The 27,953-nt window shown below is 50.5% G+C and overlaps 2 protein-coding genes across 2 annotated transcripts; one reads left to right on the forward strand and one right to left on the reverse strand.

Moving 5' to 3' along the window:
• Nucleotides 1–407: 407 nt before the first annotated feature.
• On the forward strand, nt 408–18,052 carry DLST (dihydrolipoamide S-succinyltransferase). The gene is made up of 15 exons (XM_008505209.2): nt 408–538; nt 5,153–5,186; nt 6,465–6,513; nt 7,564–7,619; nt 7,972–8,046; nt 8,427–8,482; nt 9,175–9,286; nt 9,745–9,903; nt 10,202–10,287; nt 10,982–11,079; nt 12,937–13,067; nt 13,636–13,709; nt 14,570–14,653; nt 15,193–15,360; nt 15,843–18,052. The coding sequence occupies exons 1-15, from the start codon at nt 470–472 to the stop codon at nt 15,975–15,977; spliced, it is 1,386 nt and encodes a 461-aa protein (XP_008503431.1). The 5' UTR covers nt 408–469; the 3' UTR covers nt 15,978–18,052.
• A 1,094-nt stretch (nt 18,053–19,146) lies between these two features.
• On the reverse strand, nt 19,147–26,278 carry RPS6KL1 (ribosomal protein S6 kinase like 1). The gene is made up of 10 exons (XM_030452487.1): nt 26,041–26,278; nt 25,614–25,738; nt 24,694–24,786; nt 23,961–24,008; nt 23,090–23,222; nt 21,433–22,362; nt 20,544–20,633; nt 20,324–20,406; nt 19,940–20,035; nt 19,147–19,837 (listed from the first exon to the last, which is right to left on the reverse strand). The coding sequence occupies exons 1-10, from the start codon at nt 26,276–26,278 to the stop codon at nt 19,727–19,729; spliced, it is 1,947 nt and encodes a 648-aa protein (XP_030308347.1). The 3' UTR covers nt 19,147–19,726.
• Nucleotides 26,279–27,953: the final 1,675 nt, after the last annotated feature.

A 27,953-nucleotide genomic window follows, 5' to 3' on the forward strand; every position in this document is an offset into this window, starting at 1 on the left:
AACTGGAGGTAAGAGGAATCATATGTAAAGTACCTCACCTCATGCCAAGACACCGTGTCCACTTCTGCTGGGCACACGGACAGGCAGGGTCAGTGACACGGGTAATGGTAACGGGGCGCGAGGCACAACCAAAGGGTTTCCCTTCCTCCTGTCCCTGCACAGGGCCGTGGCATCACGGCAAACACGGCTCCACAGACAGCTCCTGAGGTATCATGGCCTACCCCGGCCCTGACCCACAGTCCCATCCCCATCCTGCCCCTGTCCCGCTGCTCTGTCCTCACCCCACGGGTCCTCGACCCTCATCCCCAGCCTGTCCGACCCTCCCCCCGCCCAGCGATGGTGCCGCCCCACTGGCCCCGCTCCCCCCGCTCCGCAGAGGTTGGTCCGGCCCTGGGCGCTTCCGGCTCCCGCCGGGCCTGCTTCCGGTGTCCGCCCTCCGGCTCCTCCCGCCGCCGCCGCTGCCGCCGCGATGCTGCTGCTGTGGCGGTCCCGCTGCCTGGGTCGGGCGCTGGGCCGCTCGCTGCGCGCCCTCCGGCAGGTACTGCCCGCCGCGGGCACCGGCCGCCAGAAGGGCGAGGGGAGGGGGTCGGCTGGGCGGACGGGCGGGGACGGAGACGGAGCCGCCGCCAAGGGCACCGGGACGCGTCCCCCTCCTGCCCCCCCGCCGCTGCGCGAAGCACCGCCGCCACGGGGGGTGTGGGGGGCGGCGAGGGCGGCCCCTTCCCGGGCTCGGTGCTGTCGGTGTGTGTGCCGCTGTTCCCGCACCGCCCCGCCCGGGCCGGGCCCGTCGCCCCCTCGGGAAAGGTGGTGGCTCTCGGCAGCTGCTCGCCCGCGGCACCGGGCAGGGGAGAGCTGATGGAAACCGCCGCGCTCGGGTTCCGCCCGTCGCTGGGCCGCAGCGTCTTGGGCGGGGGACTTGGGGTCGGCAGCCGCCACTGGCTTCGCGTCCCCGCCAGCGGCAGAGACTCTCCCGGCTGGGTGGGCCTGGAGCAGAAGCGGCGTCTGCACCGGCGTGTGCGCGGCCCGGTGTCCGCTGGCCGGTGGTTAATGCCCGTGCTCAGCCGCTGGAACCGTGCGGAGGGCAGTCACCTGTGCTGGGGGTGACTCCTGCAGCCAGAGCCGGCTGCTTCAATCAGCACCGGGGCTGCTCTGGCCAGCTGGTGTCAGTCGCTCGCTGTCGTCTGGCCACATCTTCTGTAAACAGCAGACATGGCTAGCTTTAGGTACATACGGATATATATATATGTATATGTATATGCATGCCTGCAGGAGGAAAAAGATCCCTTTCAAATGACCAACTGAAACATTAGAGCATGACATTTGATTTTAGCTGTCACGGGAATGTAGGCAAGCAAGTGTTGACAGCTAATTGTAACATGGAATGTTTAACGATGTTTTGCTTCCCCAAAGGGCTGTTGTATGCTAAATGCTTCTCTCTGGGTGCTGCAAGTGGATTTGCATTTATAAATATACATATATATATATACATATATATAAATGGCACTACAATGTATAACTAATTATATAGTTATGTTTTGCTATATGTAGATGCAAATTGATTATACCACAGTTTAATATAAGCTAATTTAAGTCGTATTTTAACAAGCTTTGTCTAGTCTCAGTGGTGCTGTGTAATTATACAGAACAGGGGACCAAGCCAGATGGAGTATTCAAACCTTTTACACTACTAGTCAGCAACTCAGGCGGTTGTAGCTGAGTACTAGGAAGGAGAGAGAATTCTAGTTGCCCTCTTAGATGCACTTGAAAAGTTGAGAAGTGAAGATGGTGGTAGCAGTTGGATTTCCATTTGAGTACAGATATGGGAAGTTTTGGTGGAGTGACTTCTTGGAGAGACAGGAAAAGGCCAGAACTTGCCAAACTTCTGCTGGGAGAAGTATCAATAGAGATGTACAAAATTAAGAAGTGTAGGGTTTAATGAGTGAGCAGTGGAATTGACATGAAACAGCATGGGTAGGGAAGGGTTGGCTGGATTTTGGTGAACGTGTATAAGAGAAAAATGTCCTGAATGCATATATCAAGTAGAAAGCATTAATGTGCATCAGTAACCTGCATCTGAGCATGTAAGACTCAGGGGGGAAGGGAGGGCAGCTATTGAAGGATGACCTGAAAAAGTCCTGGGAAGAACTAGTCTGAAAAAGGATGATCAGGAGTTACATTCAGTACTTTGAGAAGCAAGTCCTTTTATCTGTCTGTGGAAGAGTTTGTAAAGAACTTTTTCTTCCCTGTTTGATCCTTCCTGCATGCTTGGAGGAGTTCTCAGCCTGTTGTCATCTTAGTAACAGTATCCTTTACCACTCAGCATTGTTATCTCCATCCCATCTTTGTATCTGCCTTGCCCTGCTATATATAATTGTGTTAAAATCCGTGAAAGATGTGCAGTGGGGTTTTCTTTGTGTGGCAGTGGTTTGCTCTCATCCAAGGCAGCAGCTCCTTTGCTTTGAAGAAGCTGGGGCTGGAGAACCAACTGGTGCTTTGCCTGTCATCAGAGTTGCCCAGCACTGGGCCTCTGTTTTGCCCTTGTTGAAATTAACTGTACCTTCCTTTTCAGTCAGTGACCTCACCTGAACTGGTTCCTCTTCCCACTGTGGGAGAAGAAATCTGTAGATTTGCAGGCTGTCACTTTAGCTGGTGTATTCTGTAATTTATTTCACTTGTGTAGTGACCTACTGGAAGGTGAAGGTTCCTTGGAAGGTGTGGCCTTGGATGCTGTATGCCTGGGTCACTTTGACTTAATAACAGTTGGAAAAACAGTTCTGAGAAGTCATGTGAAACGTGGGGGGAAAAGCAGTGGCTTGCTACATGAGTCACTAGCTAATTAGACAACCAAGATTTGTTTCTTCAAGTGAAGACTGTCTCTTTAAAGTCTCCCAAAATGCTAATGCCACCTAGCAAAACCTAAATGCTTCTGTTTTCACTGCAAACTCAAAAATCAGGCAGAGAGCAGATTTCGAGAGGTGATACCAAAACAGGTGTGATCTTAGTGATTCCTTTGGGGAAAAAGGGAACAGCAAATAGCCCTGTCAGGCATCAGTCCCAGCTGCACATGCATCTCCCAGGCACTCTGGTTAAGGGATGGACACAAGAGTGAGTCTTGGTGTCTTCATTAGTGGCTTCTTCCTTGTATTAGAGCTTTTTCCCTTATTTCTTAGCCTAAAAGACAGAGGATAGAGCGATACCAGTTTTTTCCTTAATTTTGCAGCAGTTTTGGAACATAGACTTGGCACCTCTCATGGAAGAGAGCTGCAGATGTGTTTTCTCACAAATACTTAATTTAGGACAGGCCTTCTAATATTTTTTTTTAAGCTTACAGTAAACTGGTTCTAAGCAAATAAAATTGCCTCAGTCTGGAGCTGTACAAGTCTGTAGTCCTTAACAAGTTATGCCAGGGATGCTATAAATACCTTTACCACTTTATAAAGCACACAGGAAAACATTACTGGGCATAGGGGAGCTGAGATTGACTGATTGATTGATTTTTATTTGTAATTGACTTTGTATTTTCTGTGACACTTAAGAAAGTGGGAAGAATTTGATCAGTACAGGAACTAGGATATATGTTGAGGATCGTGGTGCTTTACATGCTTGACCAAGTGGAGTTAACTTGAGGTCTGTCTTATTGATCCCAGCTTAAGACTAGGTCTACACAAACCAGAGTTAGTAGGGGGCCAGTGCCACACCAAGATTAAGCATTATAGCATTCACGATGACTCTGCAAAGTCTGTGTGGTGCTTCCTGGTTTCCCTTCCCCAGGCTCCAGCAGGCCCTGAGGAAGCTGGTTTTGTAGGACTATTGGTCCAGGATGGTTGGGTCCCTGCAGTGAGCCAGCAGGCAGGCTGGCTGCACAGTGTTGTGCTGGAGCTGTTGAGCTCAGGCTGATGTATCAGAAAGTCATCCTGGCTTCCCAAGCCCTCTGCTCAGCTCATCATAACCCTGTTGAACTGTCTGTTGATCATCGAGTTGGCTGTGTGCTAATATCTGAGAAGCCAAATTCAGCAGTAAGTTTGGGTAATTAAACCTCCAAGGGGCTGTTTCCAGACCTGTTAGTAGTTTTGAAGTTAAAGTGTTCACTGAATATATTTCAGTATGCTCTAGCACTCAGTCCTGTAGACAGCATGGTAAGCTTAAGTAGCTCTATGCTTCTTCATGTCTATGTTGTCTTATCACATGCAGCTCCAGAAACTGTTTTTATGCTTCAGATCAGCTATATCCCATCCTGCTTGCTCTGGTGAAGCTGAAGTCAGGGCTTATATGCAAACTTCCCTTCAGACATTGAAGATGTCAATGAATGAAATCTAATTTTTACCTCTTACCTTAGCTGCTGGATAAGGGTGCTTTAAGTTGCTGAGTAGCTGCAGTTCCAAACCATCAACTGCATTTGAGTCATGGTTACTGTGATACTTTCCTATAACTTTTTAATTAAAGAGTTTTTAGGTTCTCCAGATCCTCTGGTTTGATGCTAGACAAGTGTGTAAGAGCAGTAGGGAAAGTAACTGGAATATCTTGAAATGTGTTTTACTTTTGAGCAATGTTTTGCTGAGGTAGGCGTGCAGTCAATGATTACATCGGTAAGAAGTGAAATGTCACCTGAAGGTGGAATTCCTGGCTTGCTGAGAGTAGTAGAAAATCTACCCTCAAGTGAAGTTCTGGCCTTGTGAAATTCAAAGGCTCCATAGCCTTAAAAAAACAAAACAAAACCAAACAAAATAACCCCAGGTGCTGCATTGGTGTCTGTAGGAGTAAACATCATGGGATATTTTTTCCTCATATCCGGTAGCTATCCTTGACCCTTTTGTTTGCAACAAATTGTAGAGAATTGAGTCCTTAGAAATCTAAGAGGAAAAGAGGAAAATGTACATGAGGTTAAAATGACTGAAGCCACAGCTGAAAAACAAGTGCGTCAAGCTTAACATCACTCCACAGGAAAGCATCCTGGAAGGAGAGAAAGCAAAGAGAAGAGCGTAGATGTTCTTACCATCTCCTGCTCTTGCACACTATGGGAAAGTTGCATGCCTGCAGTCTGGAGCATGGGGATGGTGGGTCCTGTCTCTGATCCAGGCTGCCTGGAAAAACCAGTCCTTCTAGGATGGGTCTGTCTTTTTGCAGTACTGATAGTTCCTCTTCTCTCTGACAGGGCAACTGTACTCTGGCAAGATGCACTCTGTCTGGTGAGTCCTACATTTCTTGTTTGTTTTGAACTACCTAGACAGAACAGAGCTGGTGATGAAAGTTGGTGATAGGTTTGATTTGGGGTTATTTCTGTCAATGGTGTAATGAAGAAACTGTTGATGAAATTAGCTGTGTTTCCATGTGTGTGCCACCCTTGCTTAATGTTCGTGCTGCCCAATCCATTTGGCTCTGGTGAAGATTTCACAGCAGCAGCACTGTGCATTTCAAGCACTGCAGTGCTTGAAACACATACTGTTGCAGAGACTAGCTCCTTAATAAACTCCTTTGAAAATGATGAGTATATGTTAAGTGGCATGTCAAATCTAGTATGCCTGTGAACTCCTCTTCAGTGCTTAAACTGGATTTTGCCACAGCTTTGCTTTTTCTACCTGTACTGTGTTTATATTGCATTACATCACTCGCCTCTGATTCCTCTTGGAGAAACCAGGTAAATCTGCTTACCTTTTCTGGTTTCTGAAGTTCCAGTGTCAGCTGTTTATAGTAGAGGATGGTGTCAAAACTGCATAATGTTGTTGAAAAAAATTAAGTGAGGAAGTGGTTCTTCCTTCTGACATTGTGTAATCAAGATAATTACATTCTCCAGTTGCTGTGCTGACTCTTTAAGATCAGTCTGGAAAACTGCCCAGTGCCCTGAGAGAGACAAAGGACAGGAGTTCAGCTTGTAATAAAAATTGCAGTGTCAGGACATGTGAGTGGTATGGGAAGGGTATGGCTGGGTATGTAAAACTGAGAAGCTTTGCAAGCACCCCTTTGCTGTCAGTTTTGGAAAAGAGATGTTCCTGGGCCAGAGGGTGGACAGACAGAAGAGATGATGGTGGCTTCTTGCTGCTCTGCCCTGCACCCTGTATTCATTCTGTTTTTCATCTTTACCTGTCCATGCAACTGGGAGGCTTCATGAGTGTGTCTCTTATGATGTCCTGCTCTTATGAAGAACTCGGCAACAGCTGATGTTTTAGCAGTTCTGGAAGTGTCCCTTGTAGCTGTTTTCTGGTTTTGTTCTGACTGGAGCAGATGCTACTTTGTTTGCTCTTTCCAAAGTTATCCATATGAGCTTCTAGGCCAACATGTAATTGTTCTTTCTCATCTTCAAAATCTAAATGAAGACAAGACCACCATTCCTGGCAAGCTTTGGGCACGTTTGCTGGCACTGAGGTGCCTCCATATGGCTGTGTACCCAGTCAGTGAGTTCCCCTGGGCTCTTTTACCTGACATGAACACTTGATGGCTGGATAACATTCCTGTGTTCTCCTTCACAGGTGTGGCAGGGAGCCGGGGACTGGCTTACACCAACAACAGGAAGCTTGTGTAAGTATCCTCAGGACAGCTGTGATGTGTAGAGGCTGAGGCTGTTCTAGGCCAAATAAAATTTGAAGATTGGGAGGCCAAATATGATTGGCTGTCATAAATCCCTGTGCACACTGTAGGAGCACAGAGGTAGCCCTAACAAAATCCAGGTTTTGAAGGTCGGGAATTGTGGCATGCTTGAAGAAAATAAGCTTCACCTGGAATAAGATACACAGGTGGGAAGTGGACAGGAATTAAGGAGATGGGTGATAAATGGATCTCTGCCCTTTGATTATCTGACTAGAAGTCTTGTTTGCTCCATGGTGGCCTTCTGGTAGCATTTCTTTCAGAAGAAGTGGGCTGGTTTGTGGTGCTCTTGTTCATTTGGCTAGGTTTGTATTTCTGAGGTGATCTTGTAAAAATGTATTTGGGGAAATAAGCTTCAGAGCATATCCATAAAAGCCTGAAATGCTGTTCTACTGCCCAAAGTATCCTTTGTTGTTTGGGGGACATGCTAAACCATGTTTCCTTTGGAATGCTTGGGATTGCCAGCTACTTGAGAAGTGATATGGCGGAGAGAAATAGTTGTTTCTTTAATGTGTTGCCACAGGCAATTTATGGTGCTTTCTCTTTTCTTGTAGCAATTTAGCAATTTCTGTAGAGATGACAGTCCTGATCTGCAGGTAAAAAATGCTTAATGCACTAGTCTTGGGCATACCATGGACTGGCTAGGTCAGCCTTTTATCAGTAATTAAACCACAGAGGTTCTGTTTGGTGCTCTCCCTAAATTAAAATTCTATAATTGTCAGTTCTTACCGATTTTCTGAGAATACTGGTGATGGTAAGCTGTGATGTTTCCTGTCTTCTTAGTGGGATTGTTGCAGCTTGAGCCGTAAGTAGGAGTCCCTTGAAACAAATACATCAAAACAACCAATCAGCCTTTTGGATCAGTTAAGCAAGTGTAAATCTGTACTGCAGCCTGATGCCAGCAGCCTCCAGAAAAATGTGTTTCTGTGTTCATATGTTTCTCTGTCTCTGTCTCTCTCTCTCTCTCTCTCTCTCTCTCTGCAGAGTAAATAGCTCCAGTGTCTTCACTGTCCGTTACTTCAGAACCACTGCAGTACATAGTAAGTAAAGTCAGGAGTCAGCGTGATGGCTCTTGTGCTACTTATTGTTGTCCTGACAATAGGTAAAACTACCTCTTAATCCTAGGTCTAGGGCCACTGCTGTCCCAACTTGTTGGATGGCTGAAGGTTTATTGTCCCAAGGCCTAAAGATTTTGTCTGATTTTCCTGTCACAATGTGACTTTCAGATGGATGGGAATTTCTTTGTGTTTAAATATTCATCAGTGTTGAAACAAGAAGGCCAGCATTTAATGTCTGTTGACCCATCCCTCTGATAGAGTCCTGATGATGAGAAGGTAACAGTGCCGTAAGTTCTGAGCTCTGAATGTTCCCGTGTCTCTGTCTTTCTCACAGGGGATGACGTGGTTACAGTGAACACACCAGCCTTTGCAGAGTCAGTCACAGAAGGAGATGTCAGGTGGGAGAAAGGTAAGACATTGCCTCTTCCTTGAAACTCTAGCAGCACTGCTGGTTCACTGAACAGCTCAGGGGAGGGATTGTAATTGATTGGCTGACAAACTGCTCTGTGCCTTTCAGTCTATGACAAATGAGGCAACTAATTGCAGTTCTTCTGAGGGGTAGGGACTGCAGTTACTGCCTTGGCAGCTCTGTCATGGGTGATATTGGGTGAAGGATAGCGCTTAAACTGGAATCAGACTCTGGCTGTGCATTAGACTGTTTGAGATAGACTTTTCTTTAGAGAACTGGGGTAAGAAAATTCTGGGTTAGTGGGGGAGACTGCTGTGGGTTAAGAGGGGAGGGCGGAGCACACCTCCCTCCTTACAGTGGTCTTCATATCTATCATTCAGCTGTTGGAGACACAGTGGCAGAAGATGAAGTGGTGTGTGAGATTGAAACAGACAAGGTAGGAGTTTTCTGGACCAAAACTTTTTCTAGTTCTGTAGCAGGTACTCCATATGGCTCTTCTCCTGCTGAGAGCTCCTAGAGCCTGCAGAGAACATACCTGTGTCACTTGCTTCCTTCATGGAAATAAGCTTTTCTTATCTAGCATGAAAGCTGATTGTGCCTTAAGTGAGAATTCTTTGATAATTCTTCCTCCCTGGTACAAATGTTTATCAATGGTTTGTTGGAGCTGCAGTTGCACTCCTCCTTCCAGTTTTGGTGCTCTAAGCTTTGAAACCTGTCTGTGTTTAAAAAAGAAGAAGAAATCTGCAGAGACATGGAGTGTCTTGTTTTAAATTTAGCCTTTAAGTTTACTCACTGCTTAAACAACTCTTAAGCTTAGAAATTCTTGCTATAACTCCCTGCCAAGTTCTGCTTCCTTTGTTGCTGTCAGGAAGATGCTGGCAGCAGGTCAATTCTTGATTGTGCCCTGGAGCAGGAAGATCAGGTTATATGGTACACTGCCAGCATCTTCTGAAACTTTTAAGTATTGGCACAAAATCTTGGTGAAGAGTGTGAAAACTGGTGCAAATGGTGTGAGACAGAGCCACTGTCTGTGCCAAATTACAATGTGTATCTGTGCATCTTGACATCTCTTGGGCACTTACTCTCCATTCCTGTCTGAGGAAATTTCACCAGTTTTCCTTTTAACAGACATCAGTGCAAGTTCCAGCCCCAGCAGCTGGTGTGATTGAAGCCCTTCTGGTACCCGATGGTGGCAAAGTGGAAGGGGGGACACCTCTGTTCAAACTCAGGAAAACTGGAGGTAAGTCAGTCATGTGTAACTTGCACAGGCCTTTCTGTTTCCACCAGTCTTTTCTTGAAGATAGAAACAAGGTATTTAGAAGGAACCCGAGAGAGGCTAAACATTTCCTCCATCTGCCTCTGTAGCCAAAAGAAAATACTCCTGTTATCCATTAGAAAACAGTTTTAGTCCTTCTGAAGGGGTAACTTTCCTTTTGATCCCTCTAGAGGAGACTGCAGCTCAAAGCTAAAATTAGTTGAGAATTTCCCTGACATAACTCCCTTCTCCACCGTCTTTAGCACTGAGTCTCCTGCACAGTGAGTAAACACCTTCACAATGGGATTCTCTTGCAGCAGGTCCTGTCATTTCAGTTGTGCCAAGAACATAAAAGCATGATTCCAGAGGTTTTATTTTTATAAGGGTCACTGACAATGGAAGCTGTGGTTGCCCTTACCACATGGTTCTTCCTCTTATTTCAGCTGCTCCTGCCAAGGCCAAACCAGCAGCAGCCCCTCCTCCTCCTCCTGCAGCCCCTGAACCTGTAGCTGCGGCTGCTCCTCCCCCTCCAGCAGCACCAATTCCCACTACTATGCCACCAGTGCCACCTGTGTCAACTCAGCCCATTGACAGCAAACCAGGTGAGGCAACTTTTTTTTTGGTCCCTTTTTTTGTGTTCTAACTTCAACCATCTTTTCCTGGAGGAGAGTGTGTAAAGCAAAAGACAGCAAACAGGCTGGTGTGTATGGCAAAGGTCTCCCTGAATTATTGCTCTGCATGCTCCAAATTGGAAAGCTCGTCTGTGCCTGGAACTTGCACAGCCCAAGTCAAGGCTGCTGCTGTGTTACATGAGCAAGGGGCTCAAATCGGCTTCCTGCCTCAGGGCCTCATGATCAAGCTCTGACTTCCCTTTTTGACTGATGTGTTCTTTACCCTCAGTGTCTGCAGTGAAGCCGGCTGCAGCCCCAGCAGCAGCCCCTCCTGGGGAGGCAGTGCCCAGCAAAGGTGCCAGATCAGAGCATAGGGTAAGCTTGGGGGATAGGGGGGCCTTACCAGCACTTCTGTTGCTGGGTTACAGTCTGTTCTGGCTTAAGGATTGAGCTTTCTGGATGTGTCCGTATCTACCTGTTTACATCCAGCTCACTGGGGCTGTGGCAGACGGGAAAGTTCTCTACATGAGGGCACTGCTTAGCGATGGGGTGGAGGAGGAGCCTGGTCTGATCTGACACAGGTCTTTTCTAGGCAAAAGTCTTATCTTGAGCTCTGCTGACTGAACACAAGGCTCAGTGTGATCTGCTTGGTCTGTCTACAAGCCTTCAGCAAAGCACTGAGGCCGCTGCAGCTGTCTTGTGCATTCTTAAGAGAATATGGTTGAGCAACCTGCTTTCTGAGCAGTCTTGCTCTTCGCATAGTAGCCTCATTCTGGAAACCTATGTGTGCTTGGAGGTCCTGAGGAATACACAGGTCAGAAGTAGTTGTACCGTAGTGGGTTTCAGCACTGCTTTTCAAGTGTATTGAGCTGGGCTGCTCCATGGTGAAATCAATTCCTCATCCTCTCATGCTCCTCAGGGAGATTTGGAGTGAAAACTTGGTCTCCACCTAGGCATCTATTACTAGTGTCACCAGCTAGCAAAAAGAAAGGACCTTTTGAATTTCTTGTGAGTTTTGCCCCTTAAATGAACTTGAGGCGGCTTCTGCTTATATCTTTTTAATTTTCAGGTGAAAATGAATAGGATGCGTCAGCGCATTGCTCAGCGACTGAAAGAGGCTCAGAATACTTGTGCCATGCTGACCACTTTCAATGAGATTGATATGAGGTGAGAAGACCTCTTTTTCTCTTTATGGGTAGAAATAAAGGCAAGCAGTCATCTTTACTTAGCAGCCAAAGCCTTGCTGATTCTCTTTGGAGAGACTGACAGCGTGTCTTTTGGGACCTCTTTCTTAGGTATGTACCATCATCTGCACTGCTGCATCAGGGCTGTGTTGGTGTTGCAGTATGAGAGATGAATAGCTTCCTAATGGTGTTCCTTGGGAGTCCTCTGCTGCTTGTCACAGGGGCAGTCTGGTTCCTCATCTGTGTGGTTCTTGGTTGAGAAGTGGTAGATGTTGAGCAGAAGACCCAGGAGTGACCTAGTGTCACTTGTACAGTGGCTATTAGAAGATAATAAGATGTAGCATCTGCATTCTGCCACCCCACCCAGGTTACTGCTTTTGGAGAGGAGCATGTTTAGCTTCCAGTGAGATGCACATAGGCCTTTCAGGTGAGCATCACATAGCTCTGAGGCCCTTGCTGTTGGACTGTGCAGCTGTCCATAGAGGGACTAACATCCTTCTCCATCCCCTTGGGGCAGGTGGGGGTCTTCTGACTCAAGTGCTTACACAGACTGAATGCACTAATGGCTTTAAAGGGTGGTCAGCTTATGTTACATTGCATTAAGGGGAAATTGTGCCCAAATCAAATTGCCTTGTGAAATCCTATTCTGCTCCTTAAGACAAAACATGTAAATATTTGGGTCTCCAAATGATAAGGTTGGCAAAATAGTCTTGATTGGAGGGGAAGTGCTGCAGCTTTATCTCCTCTCAGAGGCTCACTGAGGTGTCACTTTACGCTGGGCTTGGGCTCTCATTGCATCTGGTAATCTGGTTTGGATTGATTGCTGTGAGCTTGACTCGTGAGGGCTGTGCTGGGGCCTCCTGCTTCCCGACCCGCCGGGGGTCAGTGTCTGAGAGGAGGAAGCCATAATGAGCCAGTTCCATAGCAAACCTTGTCCTCATTGCTGCAGTCCTTGTGTCTTGGGAGGCACTAATGTCTTTGGGCAGTAATCCTAGCCCTAAACAAGGTTAGGCGCAGGAAAACAAACACTCTAAACCATGTAGACCCCTGCCCCTTGCTGAAACTGTCCCTTCAAAGAACAGAGGTCTCTGCAGGGGGAAGGGGTGGACCGCGCAATTCCACTGTATCTGGTATTCGCTTGGAATAGACAGAATTTATAGCTGTAGGTTGGTTGAATTTTTGTAAATGGCCTCACTTCTGATAAATATAAGCAGTGGGGAAATATGACTTCCCTGGCTGAGGGAAGTAGGTGAGCTGGCACCCACTGCCATAGCACTTCAGAAGATTTCTTTCATAGTCACTCAACTCCCAAAGCCAAAGAGTTTGGTATGGATGCATGGTCATGCGGGCTGGTGCTGGACTTTCACAATGACTGAAGCCCTTTGCCCTGATTACCATGTGCATCTTTTCTGCTCTTGGCATTTCCTGGTTTTTCACTTCTGGGTCCTTGTCCAGCCACACCTGGAGTTGCTGTCTGTGGTACCGCACTGGTATCAGCAGGGGCGTCTCCAGAGAATCTGTAGCAACATCAGACCTCACTGAGAAGCATGCGATGCCCCACTTTGCTTTCTTATCTGGCAGTGTGGGCCATGCAGGTTAACCCTGTCCCACTGAGTTAGTGGTCCAGGACTAGTTCCTGTTAGGTCCTTTGGCAGGGTCATTAGAGCCACCCTCAGCCCGTTCTACCTGTGACATTTGAAGGATTTTTCAGCACATGTAGGAGATTCAAGTTGGTGGTGCAGGTTTGCAGTCTTAGAGCTGACACTGAAATCTGTTTTGGACTGAAGGAATAGTGTTTTCTTGGGCTCTGTGCTAACTAGTGTTACTGTGTGTTTTGCAGCAACATCCGGGAGATGAGAGCTGTACACAAGGATCCCTTCCTAAAGAAGCACAACCTGAAACTAGGCTTCATGTCAGCTTTTGTGAAAGCTGCAGCTTTTGCTCTGCAGGACCAGCCTGTTGTGAATGCAGGTGAGTGGTGACTCTTGCTGGTGAGGTCTACATCTCCACACTGAATGTGGCAGAGTGGGGCAAAGCAGGTGGCCAAGTGCATGATGGGGGCTAGTAGCTTGGGGAAGCAAGTCAGATATGGGGATAGAGTCCTGTATGCTGCAAGAGATTTTGCTAATGCTACTTAGGTAGGCAGAGGAGAGCTTGCAAAGAGGGACTCTGTTAGGAAGGGGTTGCCATGAGTGGGGCTGGGGCCATGCATACCCAGTCTGCAGAGGGGAGAACCTGCTGATTGGTGTAGAGACAGCTGCTTTAGGTGTGATGCAGTTCCTGTGGGGGTGGCAGAGGTCGTTGCTCAAACTGAGATGAGAATAACCAAGGAGATGTCTGAGAGGACTGACATATCTGGACTGTGTTTCCTTGCTGTCTATCATGATGCTTCTCCCATAGGTGCAGTGAGTGCTAATTCTTTTCTGAAGTCACATTTAAGCTAGAGATGAGCAAGTTGTTACAATTTTATAGCTACTTCTGGCCCCTTGAGCCCTTGATATTGAGCACTGCATGTGTGACAGCTTTTTTCTCCTTCTAGTGATCGATGACACGACCAAAGAGATTGTGTACAGGGACTATGTGGACATCAGTGTTGCTGTAGCAACTCCCCGGGTAGGTACCTTGGATGCTTTGGCCATACTGTCTGTAGCCTTGGGTCTAGGATGATAATATCTTTTGAGCTAACTCTGCTTTCAGCTCCTCTGTAGCAGAAACTTACTGATGAGACATCTGATACGCCCTGGATTGCTGTGATGGGTTTGGGGAGAAGATGGATGACCAAGAATATTCTGCTTCTGTACTAGGAGATGTAGTAACAAGATCAATAAAGACCTCAGTGGCTAATGAGTAGGACCAAGCTAGGCAAGCACTTTTTTTTTCCAGTGGACCTGTGAAGGTACAGCATAGACAGTAAAGGCTTTGCATATCCTGTCCTCTGGCTAACCCTGCTGTGCTGTCCCACTGTTTCTCTAAATCACATTGCTGCTTCAAGGAGATACTCCTGTCAAGGGAAAGTATGAGTTGGAGACACAGATGTTGAAAATTAGTTGGTTTTATTGTAAGGCAGAGGTTTGGTCAGGACTGAAGTGCTGTCAATGCTCCCAAAGTCTAGGGGAGGTCCAGCACAAAGGGACTCAGCTCTTCTCACCTTCAAAGAGGTGATGGCTCAACTCTGCCCAGTGCCTCACCTGCTTTTATGGATGTGGAGCTGGATCCAGACCAGCTTGGTTGATTTTAAATAATGGGCTTACAAAGACAAGTAAGTTGTCTCATTTATGGTGCCAGCCCTTGGTGGATGTCGTGCCAGGTTTCCCGGCAGGCTGCCAGGGTGGGAGGCAGCTCTGCCAACTGCGTACTGTGGGCTGAGGAGGAGGCAGGAGCTCTGCTGGGCTGAGGCCAGGCGCCAGCCTGATAACAGTTATCTGTGTGTCACTGCAGTGAATCTGCTGATCATGCACTTTGCTTCTCCCTAGGGTCTTGTGGTCCCTGTTGTTAGGAATGTAGAAAACATGAACTTCGCTGACATAGAGCGTGCTATCTACGAACTGGGGGAGAAGGTAAGGAAAGCTGGAGGTTTTCCTGAAAATGTTTGGAAGGAATGGGAAGTATTGGGGGCGCTTGCTAGGCACAAATTGGTTTAGTCCCTCTGCATCATCATCTCTGACCTCTAACACACTGAGCTGGGGAGTGATCCAGTTACAGCTGTAGCCATGTCTGCCTTACAGGAAAGGCCTATCTACTTGATGCCCTTCCAGAAGACACCAAACTATGCATAGTGACACAGTGTGTCTTTAGAGACACCTTTGTCTTTAGAGGCCAAGGCTGCGCTGCCCTGGAGTAGAAGTCCTGGTGCCTGTCTCCTGAAAAAGCCAGGGTTAGAAGGAAAGGCAAGAGAATCCTTCCCTAAAGACCACAAATGTTCAGATCTAAAGGCATTTGCATTTGCAAGTTAATTCATGCTGGTTTTAAGCTAAACAGATCAATAAGTGAAGCTCTTGCCATCAGCATTTATTCCTGGAGAGGCTGAACATCCAAGCCTTTGTCCTTTGCCCTCTGTGATCTCTGTGACTTTCTAAGACCTTTCTTTTTTGTCTAGGCTCGGAAAAATGAACTGGCCATTGAAGACATGGATGGCGGCACTTTCACAATCAGCAATGGAGGGGTTTTTGGGTCACTCTTTGGGACACCTATCATTAACCCACCCCAGTCTGCCATCTTAGGAATGCATGCCATCTTCGACAGGCCTGTGGCTGTGGGAGGCAAGGTAGGTGGAGCTGCACAGGAGGTTTTAGTGAACAGAAGGGAGGGGTCGATGGGATGAGGACCATAACTCCATATGGTTTTTGGAGGGGGCTCATGTCAACTTCTGAAAGCCTTTACTGTGGAGGAGGAGCAGAGGCTATAGGGTGTAGGGCAGTTTTGCGAGCACTGACACTTGCCTGAGGTGTGCAGAGTGCCTTGTCCACTCCATGCAGGGGAGAGAAGATAATCTGCTTAGGTGTGGGGAGGAGGGGGAGAATGCAGCCTTTGTGATAGAAAACAGCTCCAGAACGGGACCTAGTCTTGTGTGGTGTGGACCCAGCCTGGTTGAGTGAGTATGGGTGGGTAATCATGCCTGGCAGGACATATCCAGGAGGGCCTGGAGCTGTCATAGGAAAAAGCCAGGTTTTCCCTGAGTTCACAGGAGGGCATCATGCAGGCAGCAGGGCTGAGCTCACTAATGCCTATCTTGTTCCTCCCCCTCAGATCGAGGTGCGGCCCATGATGTATGTGGCGCTGACGTACGATCACCGGCTGATTGACGGCAGAGAGGCGGTGACTTTCCTGCGAAAAATCAAGGCAGCGGTGGAGGATCCCCGCGTGCTGCTGCTCGACCTGTAGAGCAGCCATACCCCCACACAAACCACCCAGGACAGGGCTGCAGCACCAGCAGGGGCGATGCAGGGCATTCAGGAACTGGCAGGGGTCATTCTGGTCTCCCTCCCTCCGCTGTGATTGGAGCTGTCCCAGAGGAAATTGTGGGGATAGCTCCTACCTCCTTTCCTGTTCTGTTTAACAAAGGTTCAGTTTCTCACTAGGATTGCTATGCAGTGGGCCAACCACTGAACAGCACTGCCTTTCCATAGCCATCTATATGGCATCCTCTCCCTCACAGCACCAAATTCGCACCTCTAGCTTGTCCTGTACCACTGGAAACTGCTTGCTGCTGCTGTGCTAGGGTTCCCTTCCCTGCTGCTCCAAGCAGGGTTCAGCTTTACTTCCTAGCACTGAGGTTCCTGGCAGGGAGAGGAGAGGAAAGGCTACTGTTCTCTCCATGTTTTGCTTGAAAATATTTCACACTCATCTGCCTTGCAAGGGCACTCTGGGTTTTGATCAGAGCAGGGCTTGAGGTAGGTGTCATACCTCTGGCAGTGCCCTAGTTACACTCCCTCCACAGACAGGAATGCAGTGGTGGCAGCTCCCTTGCTTTCCCTTGGTGGTCGTTTGTCTCTCTCCAGCCTGGTCACTGTGGTGGGATTGTTCATGTCCAGGTGGGCAGAGCCCATGACATCTGTGGAGGTAGCACAGTTCCTGGGGGGACAAGCTTTTCACCATTACATGCCTGACATGGGGTTAAGAACCAGCCCCCGGCAGCTGTCCTTGAATCACAGCTCACTGGTGGTTGATCCAACTGCTGGCTTCCTGCGTGTGAGAGCTTGGCCTGCTACCAGCAAAGAGACAGCTGGGGAGGGCCAGGCCTTTAAGTGTAATGTATATCCCAGCCCAAGGCTGCTGGTTTTGGGGGGAGGGGGGCAGTCCTTAATAAGATAGCGCACACATGTATTGGGGAGTGAGGGGGTTGCTAGTGCCTGCAGAGTCTATTACTCTTACCCTCTACACAGAACTTGTAACTAAAATATTTAACACAGCGGATTTTAAATGAAATAAAACTGGGCAACGACTGCGAGGTGGGGTGTGTTTGAGGGGGGTGAGCAACAGCTCCTGGGAGAGGACTGGCAGCAGCAGCATCCCAAATTTAGCATAAGAAGCTATTACCTGATGGTGAGGGAAAAAGCATGGGATCTGTGCCTGTCCCTGGTGGTACTAAGTGGAGGCTGCTCTGACTGTGAGTTCTACTACCCTCAGACCCTCTTTGGCTTAGGATTGGCTCTTCCCAGCAGAGATTAAGTGTTCAGGGCTGGAAATAGTAATTTTTATGGTCTAGCAACAGAACTGTTACAGATGGAAAGGAAATCCCAGTAAATGGCATGATGGCCAAGAGGGAGAACTGGGAACTGTACTTTGTACTCAAAGTACATGTGTAGAGCTGATTTGTCTTTTCCCCTGACAAAACGAGTGTTATAAATCATGGAAGTGAGAAAAAGGTTGTTCAGGGTTGTGCAAGGAGAAAGGAGGCAAGGTCAAAGAAGAACTGGAAAACAAAAGTCTGTGGTGCTGCAAGTGTCTCCCCAAGGAGCATTGTCTGTTGGGACAGTATTAAACAGTTCCCGGATCAAGCAGGGTTTTTCCAGCTCTGACATCAACTTCAGAGAAGGTTTGCCCTTCCTGACTCCAAGTGAGGAAGGCAGCCCCTTTTAACAGAAAACGGTTGCACTCACAGCTGGCATGCTGACCAAAGAAAGAGCAGTTCCTGGTACTAGTTCCTATGGTTTCCTGGCAGCTATGGTAAAACTAGTGCTTGGAATTGGCTTTCCTCTGGCTGTCTATGACTGAGCTAGAGGGTTAGGAGAAGAGGAAAAGCCCCTTTTGCAGTAAAGGAAGGGTGAAGAGTCTTAACTGCTTTTGCACAAATATATTGAACGAAAGAGAACGTTCTGACTCAAAAATGCTGCTAGCACCCAGTCCCCTGTGCTGGTTTAGGGTACAGTGAAAGCACCTTGACTTTGTACAGGAGCCTGGGGAAGGGAAATGCCTGTATTCTCTCTGGAGCTGCAATAAATGAGGCCTTTGAACTACCCCAGGAGTGAATGTACAGTCAAGCTCTTTAAAATTATGCAGCCTACTAAAATCCTTTGTTGAATCTGCCCTATTGGGGCTTGCTGTAGAGGGCCATGTAGATGGAAGCTGCTGTGCTGACCCAGGCCTGGGTCAGTCAGTCCTGGTGAACCTCTCCTCACTCAGGAATAGGAGGCTGGTGGCCAAGAGGGAAACCTGCTGCTGGGAGTGATGGTCAGCCAGTGCAGGCTTCTCTAAAGAGGAAAAGCTCCAGGCTTAGCTACTCCTGGCATCTGCCTGTTCTGATATTAGTGGTTGCCTCCCTGGTCAGTCCTCTTCTGCACAGCCCTAGAGGTGTCCCCAGCTTTTGCTGGGGCAGGAGATGAGTTTCTCCCAGGCTCTGCTTCCCTCTGGTGGACAAGCACTCCTGCTGCTGTCTGAGAGCCAGGCTGAGTCAGCCAGGGCAGTGGCAAGCAGGAGCAGAAAGCAGCTAGCCACAGAAAAGCATCACTGGTGCCTGTTATTCTTTACTGGCGGGTGAGCAATGGGAGGGAGTGCTGGGAGAGTAGGGCCAAAATGGCACTGCAGCCATTGCCAACTCATCCTTCAGCCTTTAGCTTTGACTTGCACAAATAAGCACAGCAGCTTCTGCCTCAGATGTTGGCAGCCACCTTCTGTTCATGCTTTGTCCTCCATCCTGGTTTGTATTAACTCACCGTCCTTCCAGCAGTGCTGATTTCTGGTGTTCCTCCTTTTAACCCCTCAGTGTTTGCCCAGGAACAAAGGCAGCAGAAAGAAGCACACAGGCACAGGAGGCTGGAGCCAGATGGGGTGACGACAACAGTCAAGGCTGGGTGAAAACAGCACACTGCATTTTCTCATCCCTCAGCTGCAGACAGATGGCTGTGTGGATCCAAGAGTTGGTGAGGCAGTCAGGGGCACAAGGGGAGCTGGAGAGGCACTCGGTGCCATCTGGGCTTTGACTGCATGGTGCTGCCAGCTAGTTGGTGACACCAACCCAGGCCTCCCATGCAGGCTGGAAACAGATTTGGGGCCCTTCATCTCTCAGCCCAGGCCTCCCTGGTCCAGCTTGGAAACAAAAAGACACTTCTGGAAGCAATAATGAGTGGTTTATTTTTTTCAGAGCAACAAGGGGAGAAGAACTGAGGGCTCCCTCACATCTTGCCCCTGCAGCAGACATTACTCACACACACACACACACACATATGCAGCCAAAGGATGGGCACAGATCCCAGGCTGAGGCATCAGCCAGCAAGGTCCAGAGGAGATTCACTTGGAAGCCACACAAAAAATGCCAGTGTGTTGGGGGGTGTCACTGGTAGCAGCAGAGATAAAAACCATAGGGAGGGAGTCCTAGGGTGTGGTGTTGAGAAAGGGATACTGGAGAAGGGGTGTGTGGCCTCTCCCCAAGGTGGGCACCTGAGCTCCCTTTCCAATTGTAGAGGACCTAGAGGAGAAGGCAGCCCAGACCACAGCCTCCTCACAGAAATGGCAACATGAGAAGAGACAAAACAGATACAACTGCAAAAACCCCATGTACCCCACCCCTGGGAAACCCTTGTAGGCAATTCCCCCCACCCTGCCAGCAGATAGAGCTGCCAGTGCCACCTTGGGGTCACGAGTGTCAGAGACGCTGGCTCTGTGCCCAGCTCCCTGTGGGAAGAACAGCCTGCCTAGCCCACCAGCTTGTTCCATGGGACGGTGCTAAAGAAAGCGTGGGACTTCAGCTTCGCCATACCACCTCCTCCAAAGCCCAGACGCTGCTTTGGGTTGCACTGTAGGAGCTGCAGAGAAAGGGGGTGGGACAGCAGGATGAGGAGATGGGGAAAAGCTACCCAGGCTGGACTCTATACCCATCCTCCCTCCCATCCACCCAAGCCCCTCACCTCAGTGAGCAGTGATGCAGCAGCCATGCTGAGCCCCTCTGGTAGATGCAACTGGGTGTGAGGTTGAATCCCTGAAGGATGGTTTTGGGATAGTGGCTGTAGGAGGAAGAGGTTGATGGTGAGCAGAGGGCACTGAGAAGGAGCATCCTGCTATGTCTTTATTGCCACACAATCCCAGCTCTACGCAGCAGGATTTAAAATCCAGGAGCCTGAACACCCAGAGACCATGCAAAGGCACTGGGAATCACACGCCTGAAGTAACCTGGCATGGTACTGAGGTGTCAGCAGGACAAGGCACCTTTCCAGCCCTGCATGGCAGGGAGCTCTCATGCTATGGTGTCACCTCCTCCTCCCCTCTCCTTGCACAGCTCCCCTGCCTCTTACCACTCCTGTCAGCAACTCGTACAAGAGAGCGCCAAAGCTCCAGCAGTCAGATGCTTCTGTGGGCTCTGTGATCCCCCCCACTTCTGCAGAAAGATCCAGAGAGCCATTAGAGTTGGAGGCAGGGAGCACCACTGCTTGTGCCATGCCAGGAGCAGAAGTCCCCTGTCCGCCAGCTGGCAGAGCTGGGCCAAGGGCAGAAGGCAGGAAATGCATCCCTTACCTGGAGCACTGTACAGCTCTTCCTGTGCCTGACTGCAGCACTGGGGCTCCACCTCTGTCCACTGGCCAAAGAAGGTGAGACGGATGTGACCTGCAGAGCAGCATCAGAGCCAAAAGCAAGCACAAAGCAAGACTTCAGTGAGAGCACAAAGCCAAACCATATTCCCACAACTGGGAACAGCCAGGGCACTGGGTCACTGCCCTGAATGTAGAGGCACTGTGCATCCCCTAGCATCCCAGCGCTTGAGCCAGATGCCCTGCAGGTCTGTGCAGCTGGTGAGACCAGTTAGATGGACTCGAAGCTTGTGGACCTCAGGGCCAGCTGTAGTGAAGAAAGCAGTGCTGCCAAAGAGAGGAAGGTTAGCATCCTCCTTGCACAGATCTCTGCATTTTTCTTTTCCTAAGATATTTGTAGCTCCCCAATTTGCCCCAGTTGTTGCCAGCTAAGCAGGGATGTGTGCTCAGCTTGCAATGACAGTGGTACCCCTGGCTTGAAGGGATGGGTAGGCTCTAAGAATATCCCAGTGAGCAGTACCTACAAGCAGGGGAAAGCTGCAGTCCCACTAACCTCAGGCACAATTCAGCTGGCCTCAGCTTCCCCATACTGTGCTCTCCCAGGCAGCCAGGCCCCCTGTGGGAGCAGGGGCAATGCATTCCTGTGGCTGCAGCCCTGACTCTCCCACTGCAGAGCCATCTCCTGTAATAACAGCTTGGAAATCCTAACTGAGACAGCACTTTCAGGTTCAGAAACATCCAAACCTCCCCAGACTCTCACCCTCCCCCAAAGCAAACTCAAGGGAGTCCATGTCCCTGGAAACGGGGCAAACAGCAATCATCTCCCAGGCAGGAGGCCAAACCTCTTCAGGCCAGGAGCCTGGGGCACTACCTACCAGCCGCATCAAGCAGCAGGTTCCTGGGGTTGAGGTCCCGGCACAGTACACCCTGTTGGTGAAGTCCCTCTAAGGCCAGGAGGATTTCTGCTGCCCACACCTGCACCTGCTCCTCCTTCAGAGCCCACGCTCTCTGGCCATGCCCACGGGAAACCAGAGACTGGCACTGTCCTGAGAGACGCTGCTCCCTGGGCTGGCCACAGCTCAGGCTTGGCCCCCATGAGGGCTCCTGCACCGTCAGGTCAGGCCCGTGGAGCTTGACAGAGCTGGATGGGGCAGCTCCTGCACGTAGCTGCCTCTGACCCGAGAAGGACAGGAGACGCTGAGCACAGGAGACATCAGACACTTGCTGAGATGGTGTCTCCCCTCCCCCTGGCTGCCCTCCTTTCACAGCCTTCAGAACAAGGCCGGGTGTCTGGAGAAGCTTTTCACCGGCACACAGTGCAGGGTCTTGCCGGGAGGCTGCTCTCTCCGACACACAGTCCATGCTGCTGGTTAGAGTGTCCCAGGGGTAGATGACCAGGCCCTGGTTGGTAAGGTGGCCAAGGCCTTTGGCTGATGCTGCTGGAACATGGTTCAAGACACCAGACACAGCCTGCGTCATGCTTAAATCCTGCTCTCCAGGTGCAGCCCTCGGGCCACCAGCAGGAGCCAGGTGAAGATGGCAGTGGTTCCCCACACCAGGGTCCTTGGGGCCAGGGGACTGGTCCCGATGAGGCAAGGCATCGGTGCTTCCCAACGCTCGATGGGCCACAGAGCCTGAGAGGCCGCTGCCTGTCTGAGCAGAGAAGATGGAGACTTGGCTGCTGCCCTGGGAGCTTCCCACACCGTCCACTCTGCCACCATCCCTCAGGGCTTGAAGGGTATTCGAACTGGAAGAGCCCTGCTGGACACAGTACTTGGAGCGGAGGTGGGACCACAGTGTCTCCCCTGGAAAGCAGAGAAAAGAACAAGTGATGGGGTAGAAAGCATGCATCCCTGATTCCCCCAGTGTGGACACAGCTCATTCCAGCACAGGGGAAGGCTCCCAGGCTGGTGACACGACTGAGAATTGTTAATCTACCCAGCAAAGCTCAAGTCCATACAGAATACCCCCCAGACCTACAAGCGCATCATGCTCACCATGACCTACCGCAGGACTTGGCACCAAAAAAAATGTTTATTTAAGGTCTTATGAAAAGATAGTTTTGTTTTGTGATACCACATCCAGGCGAACTACCTCACATGGTTCTCCTTTCCCATCACTTTCACATTATGGACAAACAGTGCTAGTAAAATGAAAAGGTGTTTCTTTTCAAGGCACTGGATTATATGAACCTCTTCACCTCAAGGCATGACCATGGGACACAGTAGTCTTTAAGGCTAGTTTTCACAAAGCACACACAATCTCTTTCTCCTTGTAGGTCTCCACAGGCCCATTTCTAGGTTACTTCCCCAGTCAGTTCTTGCCAAAGCTCCAGAATCCCTGAGCAGTTTCTTCCACAGTCACCAAGCCCTGGTACCTATCACCCTTCTATGAAGACAGCTTGCAATATCACTATTTTAAAAAAAAGGACCCAAGCCAGCAGAAGAAACATATTTGAGACTTTAAAGAAAGGGAGGCTGAGGATAAGAGCTGGATGCTCCACAGATGGGAGGCAATGCTATCCCTACTCACCCTGCACGTGCTCCAGGTGAAGGAAGATAGAATCCTCACTCACATAGTAGTACAGCAGCTTGACCATGAAGGGGACCCCATGAGGGATGATGGTCTGTCGCTCACGGGTCTCAACATGGGATTTGGGGAGGCTCTGAGGAGGCACAGGTAGGTGGATGTTACAGCACAGTAGAGACTTGGACTCCCTGCAACCTAGCACCTGGCAGGGCAGGAGGCCTGCCAGAAGGTAGCGTGTCATCTGCTAAGCCCCATGGCTGCCTCCCCGCATCACCTGCAGTGGAGCTCCACGTCAGCCCCCAGCTGTGACATGGCAGGGCTCTGCAAAACTCAGCCAAGGCTCAGTGCTCCCCACCTGCACTATGGGACCCACAGGACTGATGAGGATACACTGCTGGTCCAGAGCAGTGGTCTTGTCCCACAATGGCACCTGCTTCCTTCAGAGGGAAACCCACCATCCTGGCCCTCTCGCCTCTCCCCTCTGAACTTATGCTTCCCCCTGTCATCCCAGAGTATCCTTGTTCCATTATTAAAGTTCAGTTATATTTTTAGTGCCAAGGGCACTGGAAAATGCCCTCGGACCTGTACTGACCTCACCCACCACCCGTTTCAGGGGTTGACTCAGATAAACATGAACATACAGCTTGGCTTGCAGCATTACAAGGCAGAGGAAGGGATGACCAAGGAGAACCTCTTCCCTTCTGATCACAGAAGATGGCTGAAGCAGTCAAGAGGCTTTCTGAACAATTAACTTCCTCTAACACTTCTATGATCTGCTATTTTTTTGCCCCCTCACCTGCCCCAGTCATCTGTTTGGACAAGGAGGCTCTGTCACAACAGGGAGGAGCAGACAAATGAAACTGAAAATGCTCACCTTAAGTATAAAGGTCCCACCAGTGGCTGGATCCTGGACGATCTGCACCTGGGAGCAGTATACACACCACTGGTCAGAAGCAGTGGCTGCTCCCATCCCAAGACACAGCCTATAGCAATGACCCATGGCCTCAACACTGCAAAAGCAAACTCCCACCCAACTCGGGAGGCCTGGTGGCCAGACCCCTATTCTTGGAAAACAAAACACAGTTTATTAGCAATGACTAGGGAGCAGAGAGATAATTAAAGAGGTGGCTCCCACACATTTTTGCTTCCTTCACAACAAAAGGTTTTGCACTGCTCCTTCTAGGCTTTGTGGAGTGGGGTGGGTGGGGCATGGTGGGGTGGGGCGAGGTGAGGTGGGATGGGGTGGGGTAGGCTGGGCTGTCCACCTGGGCCTTGGCAGTACAGGAAGACCACACTGGTCCTGAAAAACTGAGATGTGTGAATGACAGAGGAGAGCAATGTACTAGTGTGTATGGAGGCTGTAAGCAAGCTCCATGCCAAGATCATGAACTAGAGATTAGTTGATTAATCTGTATAGCTTGTCTTCAGATGAAATCTAGATTACCCATAGGAGTCTGCCATCATGGCATCAAGTATGATTCCATGCATGGGAAAGAACCAGATGCATCAATCTCCCTGTAAATATCTGGGGAGATCTTTTAAGCAAAAGGAACAGGGATGACTAAACCCTACAGGGTCTTGCATTCAGTTCCAGGTTGAGTCATTACCTTATCAATCACTCCCACAACCTTACACCGTCTCAGGTTCTCCAGTGCTGAGCTCAGCGTCCTGATGGGCCGGAAGCGCAGGCTGCTGTAACCCTGCGAGGCAGTGAAGGAGACGATGAGGGACTTAGAGATGCTACTGTCCATGGAAGTGAGTGGAACAAGTCCCCTGCAGCAATACTGCCAGGCTGGTAAGCATCCAGAGATGATGGTCCAGCCACTGTGGTTGATTCCTAACATCAGCTAGACCATTTTCTTGGTCAGCTCCTGGATTTCTGAAGTTTTCAGGGAAAACTTGCATCTGAAGCAGAAGTAAAATCATTCCAAAATTTATATCTGGACCTGGACTACCTCAGCACTAAGACGATGTGCACAGAAGGCGACTGTCATCCTTCTCCCCTTCCTCTCACCAGGCCCAGACCCTGCCTTGCCCCACTCACCTCTCCCTTCACTAAACACCACCTTCCCATAGCACAGCAAGCCACAGCAAGGCAAGTCTTCGGTTTCAATCCAAATGGGAACAATGACAGGGAAAATGACATTTTTAACATCTGACAAGGTGATTCTCTCTGATGGATTCAGTCCCACCAAAAGTGGTCATGTTCATTCTGATGGCCACAAGTTAAATTATACACACCTTGACGGAAGGGGGTTGCAGCCCTGGAGGAGCCTGAAACAAGCCAGGCCCACCTCAGCTCCTTGCTGTGGGCCAGGCAAAGGGCTGACAGCTCCCTTGCAGCCACCAGCATTGCTGGGACACTGAACCTGATGTGCCTGCCAGTTTTCCTATGCCACCTTACATGACATCTGGCAGATGCAGTTGATGATGCTCAGAAGGGCTGCTTTCTGCACGTTTCCTGACTTCTCCCAGTGACAAGGATCTACTGCCATACCCCCTGTGCCACGCCACAACAATCCCTCACCGTGCCGGTGGGGTTGCCATCCCCCACAGCCCGCTGGAGGTGGCAGTTGAAGATTTCCTCCGCACGCCTCAGGTACTGTGTGATCTTCCTCTTCACAGCCTCCCGGCGCTCTTTGTTGGGGTCAACTGCAGGAGGAGCGGGGGGTGGGTGTGAGGGGCATGCTGTGCTCCCTTCAGGGGTGCCTCGGCCTCCTCCCTGGCTTCCCTGGAGGGATGCCCTGGTCCCCCAGCTGTGCTCCCCAGAGGGATGCTCCAGCCTCCTGGCTCTGATCCCCAGAAGGATGCTCTGAACCCCTTCGCTAGTTTTCCCGCAGGGACGCCCCGTGCTTCCCCGGCCGTTCTCCACAGAGGGATGCCCCAGTTGGACCCCGGCCGCCCTCCCGCAGGGATGTCCCAGCCCCCCCGCCCGCCGCTGCGGCCCGGCGCACCCTGCACGCCGCGGAGCAGCACGTCCACGCCGTTCTGGTAGTGATTGAAGGCCTCCTCGTAGTCCTCGCTGACGTCCCGCTCCAGCGCCAGCCGCAGCTGCCGCGCCGCCTCCACCAGGTAGTCCCGCCGCCCGCCGCCCTCGGGACCCGCCGGCGGGACGCGGCCCCGCAGCTGGCCCAGGTAGACGCGGGCCTGCGCCAGCGCCCGGGAGCAGGGCTCGGCCTCCGCCCGGCTCATGGCCCCGCACTGCCGCCCTGCGCCGCGGCGGGGGAGGCAGCGGGCAGGTGCGGTGAAGCGCACCGCTGTCCCCGGCCCTTGGCCCGGCCGGTGACCCGCATCCCCGCTCCCCCGGGCACCCACCTGGCCGCGCTGCCGGCAGCACCCCCGGTGGGGCGGGGCTGGCGGGGCGGCGGTGATTGGCGGCGGATGACATCATCCCCCCCTCCCCTCTCCTCCCGCCTCACCGGGGGTCCCGGCAGGGGTCCCGCCCTAAGGCGGGGTCTTCATCTCTCCAGTACCGTGCCGTGAGCGACAGGGCTCTGGTCGCTCTATTATCGCCGTTGGCCACAAGTAATTGCCCGTAATTAATAAAGCTCCCGGTCATTAAGTAATGCCTTCGCTAACGTATTTCCTTCTCCTGTAGCACGTAACTAGCTGTGCCTAACATACCCTTCGCCTCTACCCACCCCTCAGGGGGTGCCTCCCTCCCGAGCCAGGCAGGGAGCAGGGGCCGGGCCGGTGACCTGCGCTTCCAGCGGCGGGCACTGGCGGCTCTCCCTGCTTTGCCCCTCGCAGGCGGGTGTCGTGTCGCCCCAGCCCTGGCTCTCGGCTGGTGGTCCTTCTAGCAGCTCCTGCACGCTCCTTGGAGTTTACCAGATTATTTCAAATATACAGAGGGAACGTCAGCGCAAGTGCGTGAAGGTGCAGCGAAATGACAGCATAGTCCAGATCCCAGCTGGTGGCTAACAAATGCTTTGTACTGGAAAAATGCCGATTTTTGGCTTAACCTGGAAGGACACGTTCCTGGCCCGGATTATTCTTGGGCCTTACTGCAGGGCCTGCTGAAGCACCACAGTTATTAGAGGAGATGTGCTGAATCAGGAGCACTCAACCAGCTGTGGCTCAGGCCAGTTGGTTTACTGTATCTGTGGGATGGTTGGTCTAGGTACAAATGGCTTTTTTTCCAGAGGGGTGGCAGGTGAGAAAAGCTGGACTGGAACCCCAGCAATACCCTAAGAAAGACTGTGCTAAAATTGGTTGGGAGGAGGGAGGCACCTCCATCTTTGTCCATCCCTTGCCACCCTATACACGTGTCCCATTTCAACAGGAAAGTTGTAAGACAACTGCTGCCCAAACATCATCTGTATGCTTTGGTTCCTTCTCAAAACACTTTCAGGTTCCTTTTTGCCACCAATCTCTGCTGAAAAGAAACCATTTTTTCTGCCCAGCCTGTTAATTCTCCCCATCCTCTAGAGCCTTTCTATTCCCATCAGAGGCCCAGGGGCTCCTCCCTCAGGAGCAAAGTCTGAGCAGGCAAAGAGTGAAGTGGGGCTGGGGGTGAGAGCAAGGACCCTACCAGCACAATTCACCTGCCTGGCTTCACCAGATCTACGGGGGCCTGGAGAGGACAGAGGAGACAGGTAAACTACAAAACCCAGTGTAAGAGATCTTTAGAGGGGTTTGGGTGTCGGGATGATGGTGATAGAGATATCTGTGTGAGGAGTCACAGGAAGGGGAGAAAAACTGGTGAGTTCACTGCCAAACATGTCCTTTAGCCCAGGCAGAGATAAATCAGCTGAAACACAAAGGCACATCAGGACTATATTTAAAGCTTTTTATTGTTTCACACAGTTAAAACTGTGTCCCCTCTTGATGGGAAGGGAGGAGCTGGGAGATGGTGGTTTGACCTCTT

This window comes from Calypte anna, chromosome 5A (assembly GCF_003957555.1).
Source record: "Calypte anna isolate BGI_N300 chromosome 5A, bCalAnn1_v1.p, whole genome shotgun sequence".
Lineage (NCBI taxonomy): Eukaryota > Metazoa > Chordata > Aves > Apodiformes > Trochilidae > Calypte > Calypte anna.

Bases quoted from the DNA above. Each gene is read 5' to 3' on its own strand.
- DLST (XM_008505209.2), top strand. From the start codon at position 470: ATGCTGCTGCTGTGGCGGTCCCGCTGCCTGGGTCGGGCGCTGGGCCGC. The intron at 7,620-7,971 runs GTAAGTAAAGTC...TCTTTCTCACAG, and splicing joins CAGAACCACTGCAGTACATA to GGGATGACGTGGTTACAGTG. The intron at 14,654-15,192 runs GTAAGGAAAGCT...TTTTTTGTCTAG, and splicing joins TCTACGAACTGGGGGAGAAG to GCTCGGAAAAATGAACTGGC.
- RPS6KL1 (XM_030452487.1), bottom strand. From the start codon at position 26,278: ATGAGCCGGGCGGAGGCCGAGCCCTGCTCCCGGGCGCTGGCGCAGGCC. The intron at 22,363-23,089 runs GTGAGTAGGGAT...TCTGCTTTCCAG, and splicing joins TCACCTGGAGCACGTGCAGG to GGGAGACACTGTGGTCCCAC. The intron at 19,838-19,939 runs GTGAGGGGCTTG...CTTTCTCTGCAG, and splicing joins CTGCATCACTGCTCACTGAG to CTCCTACAGTGCAACCCAAA.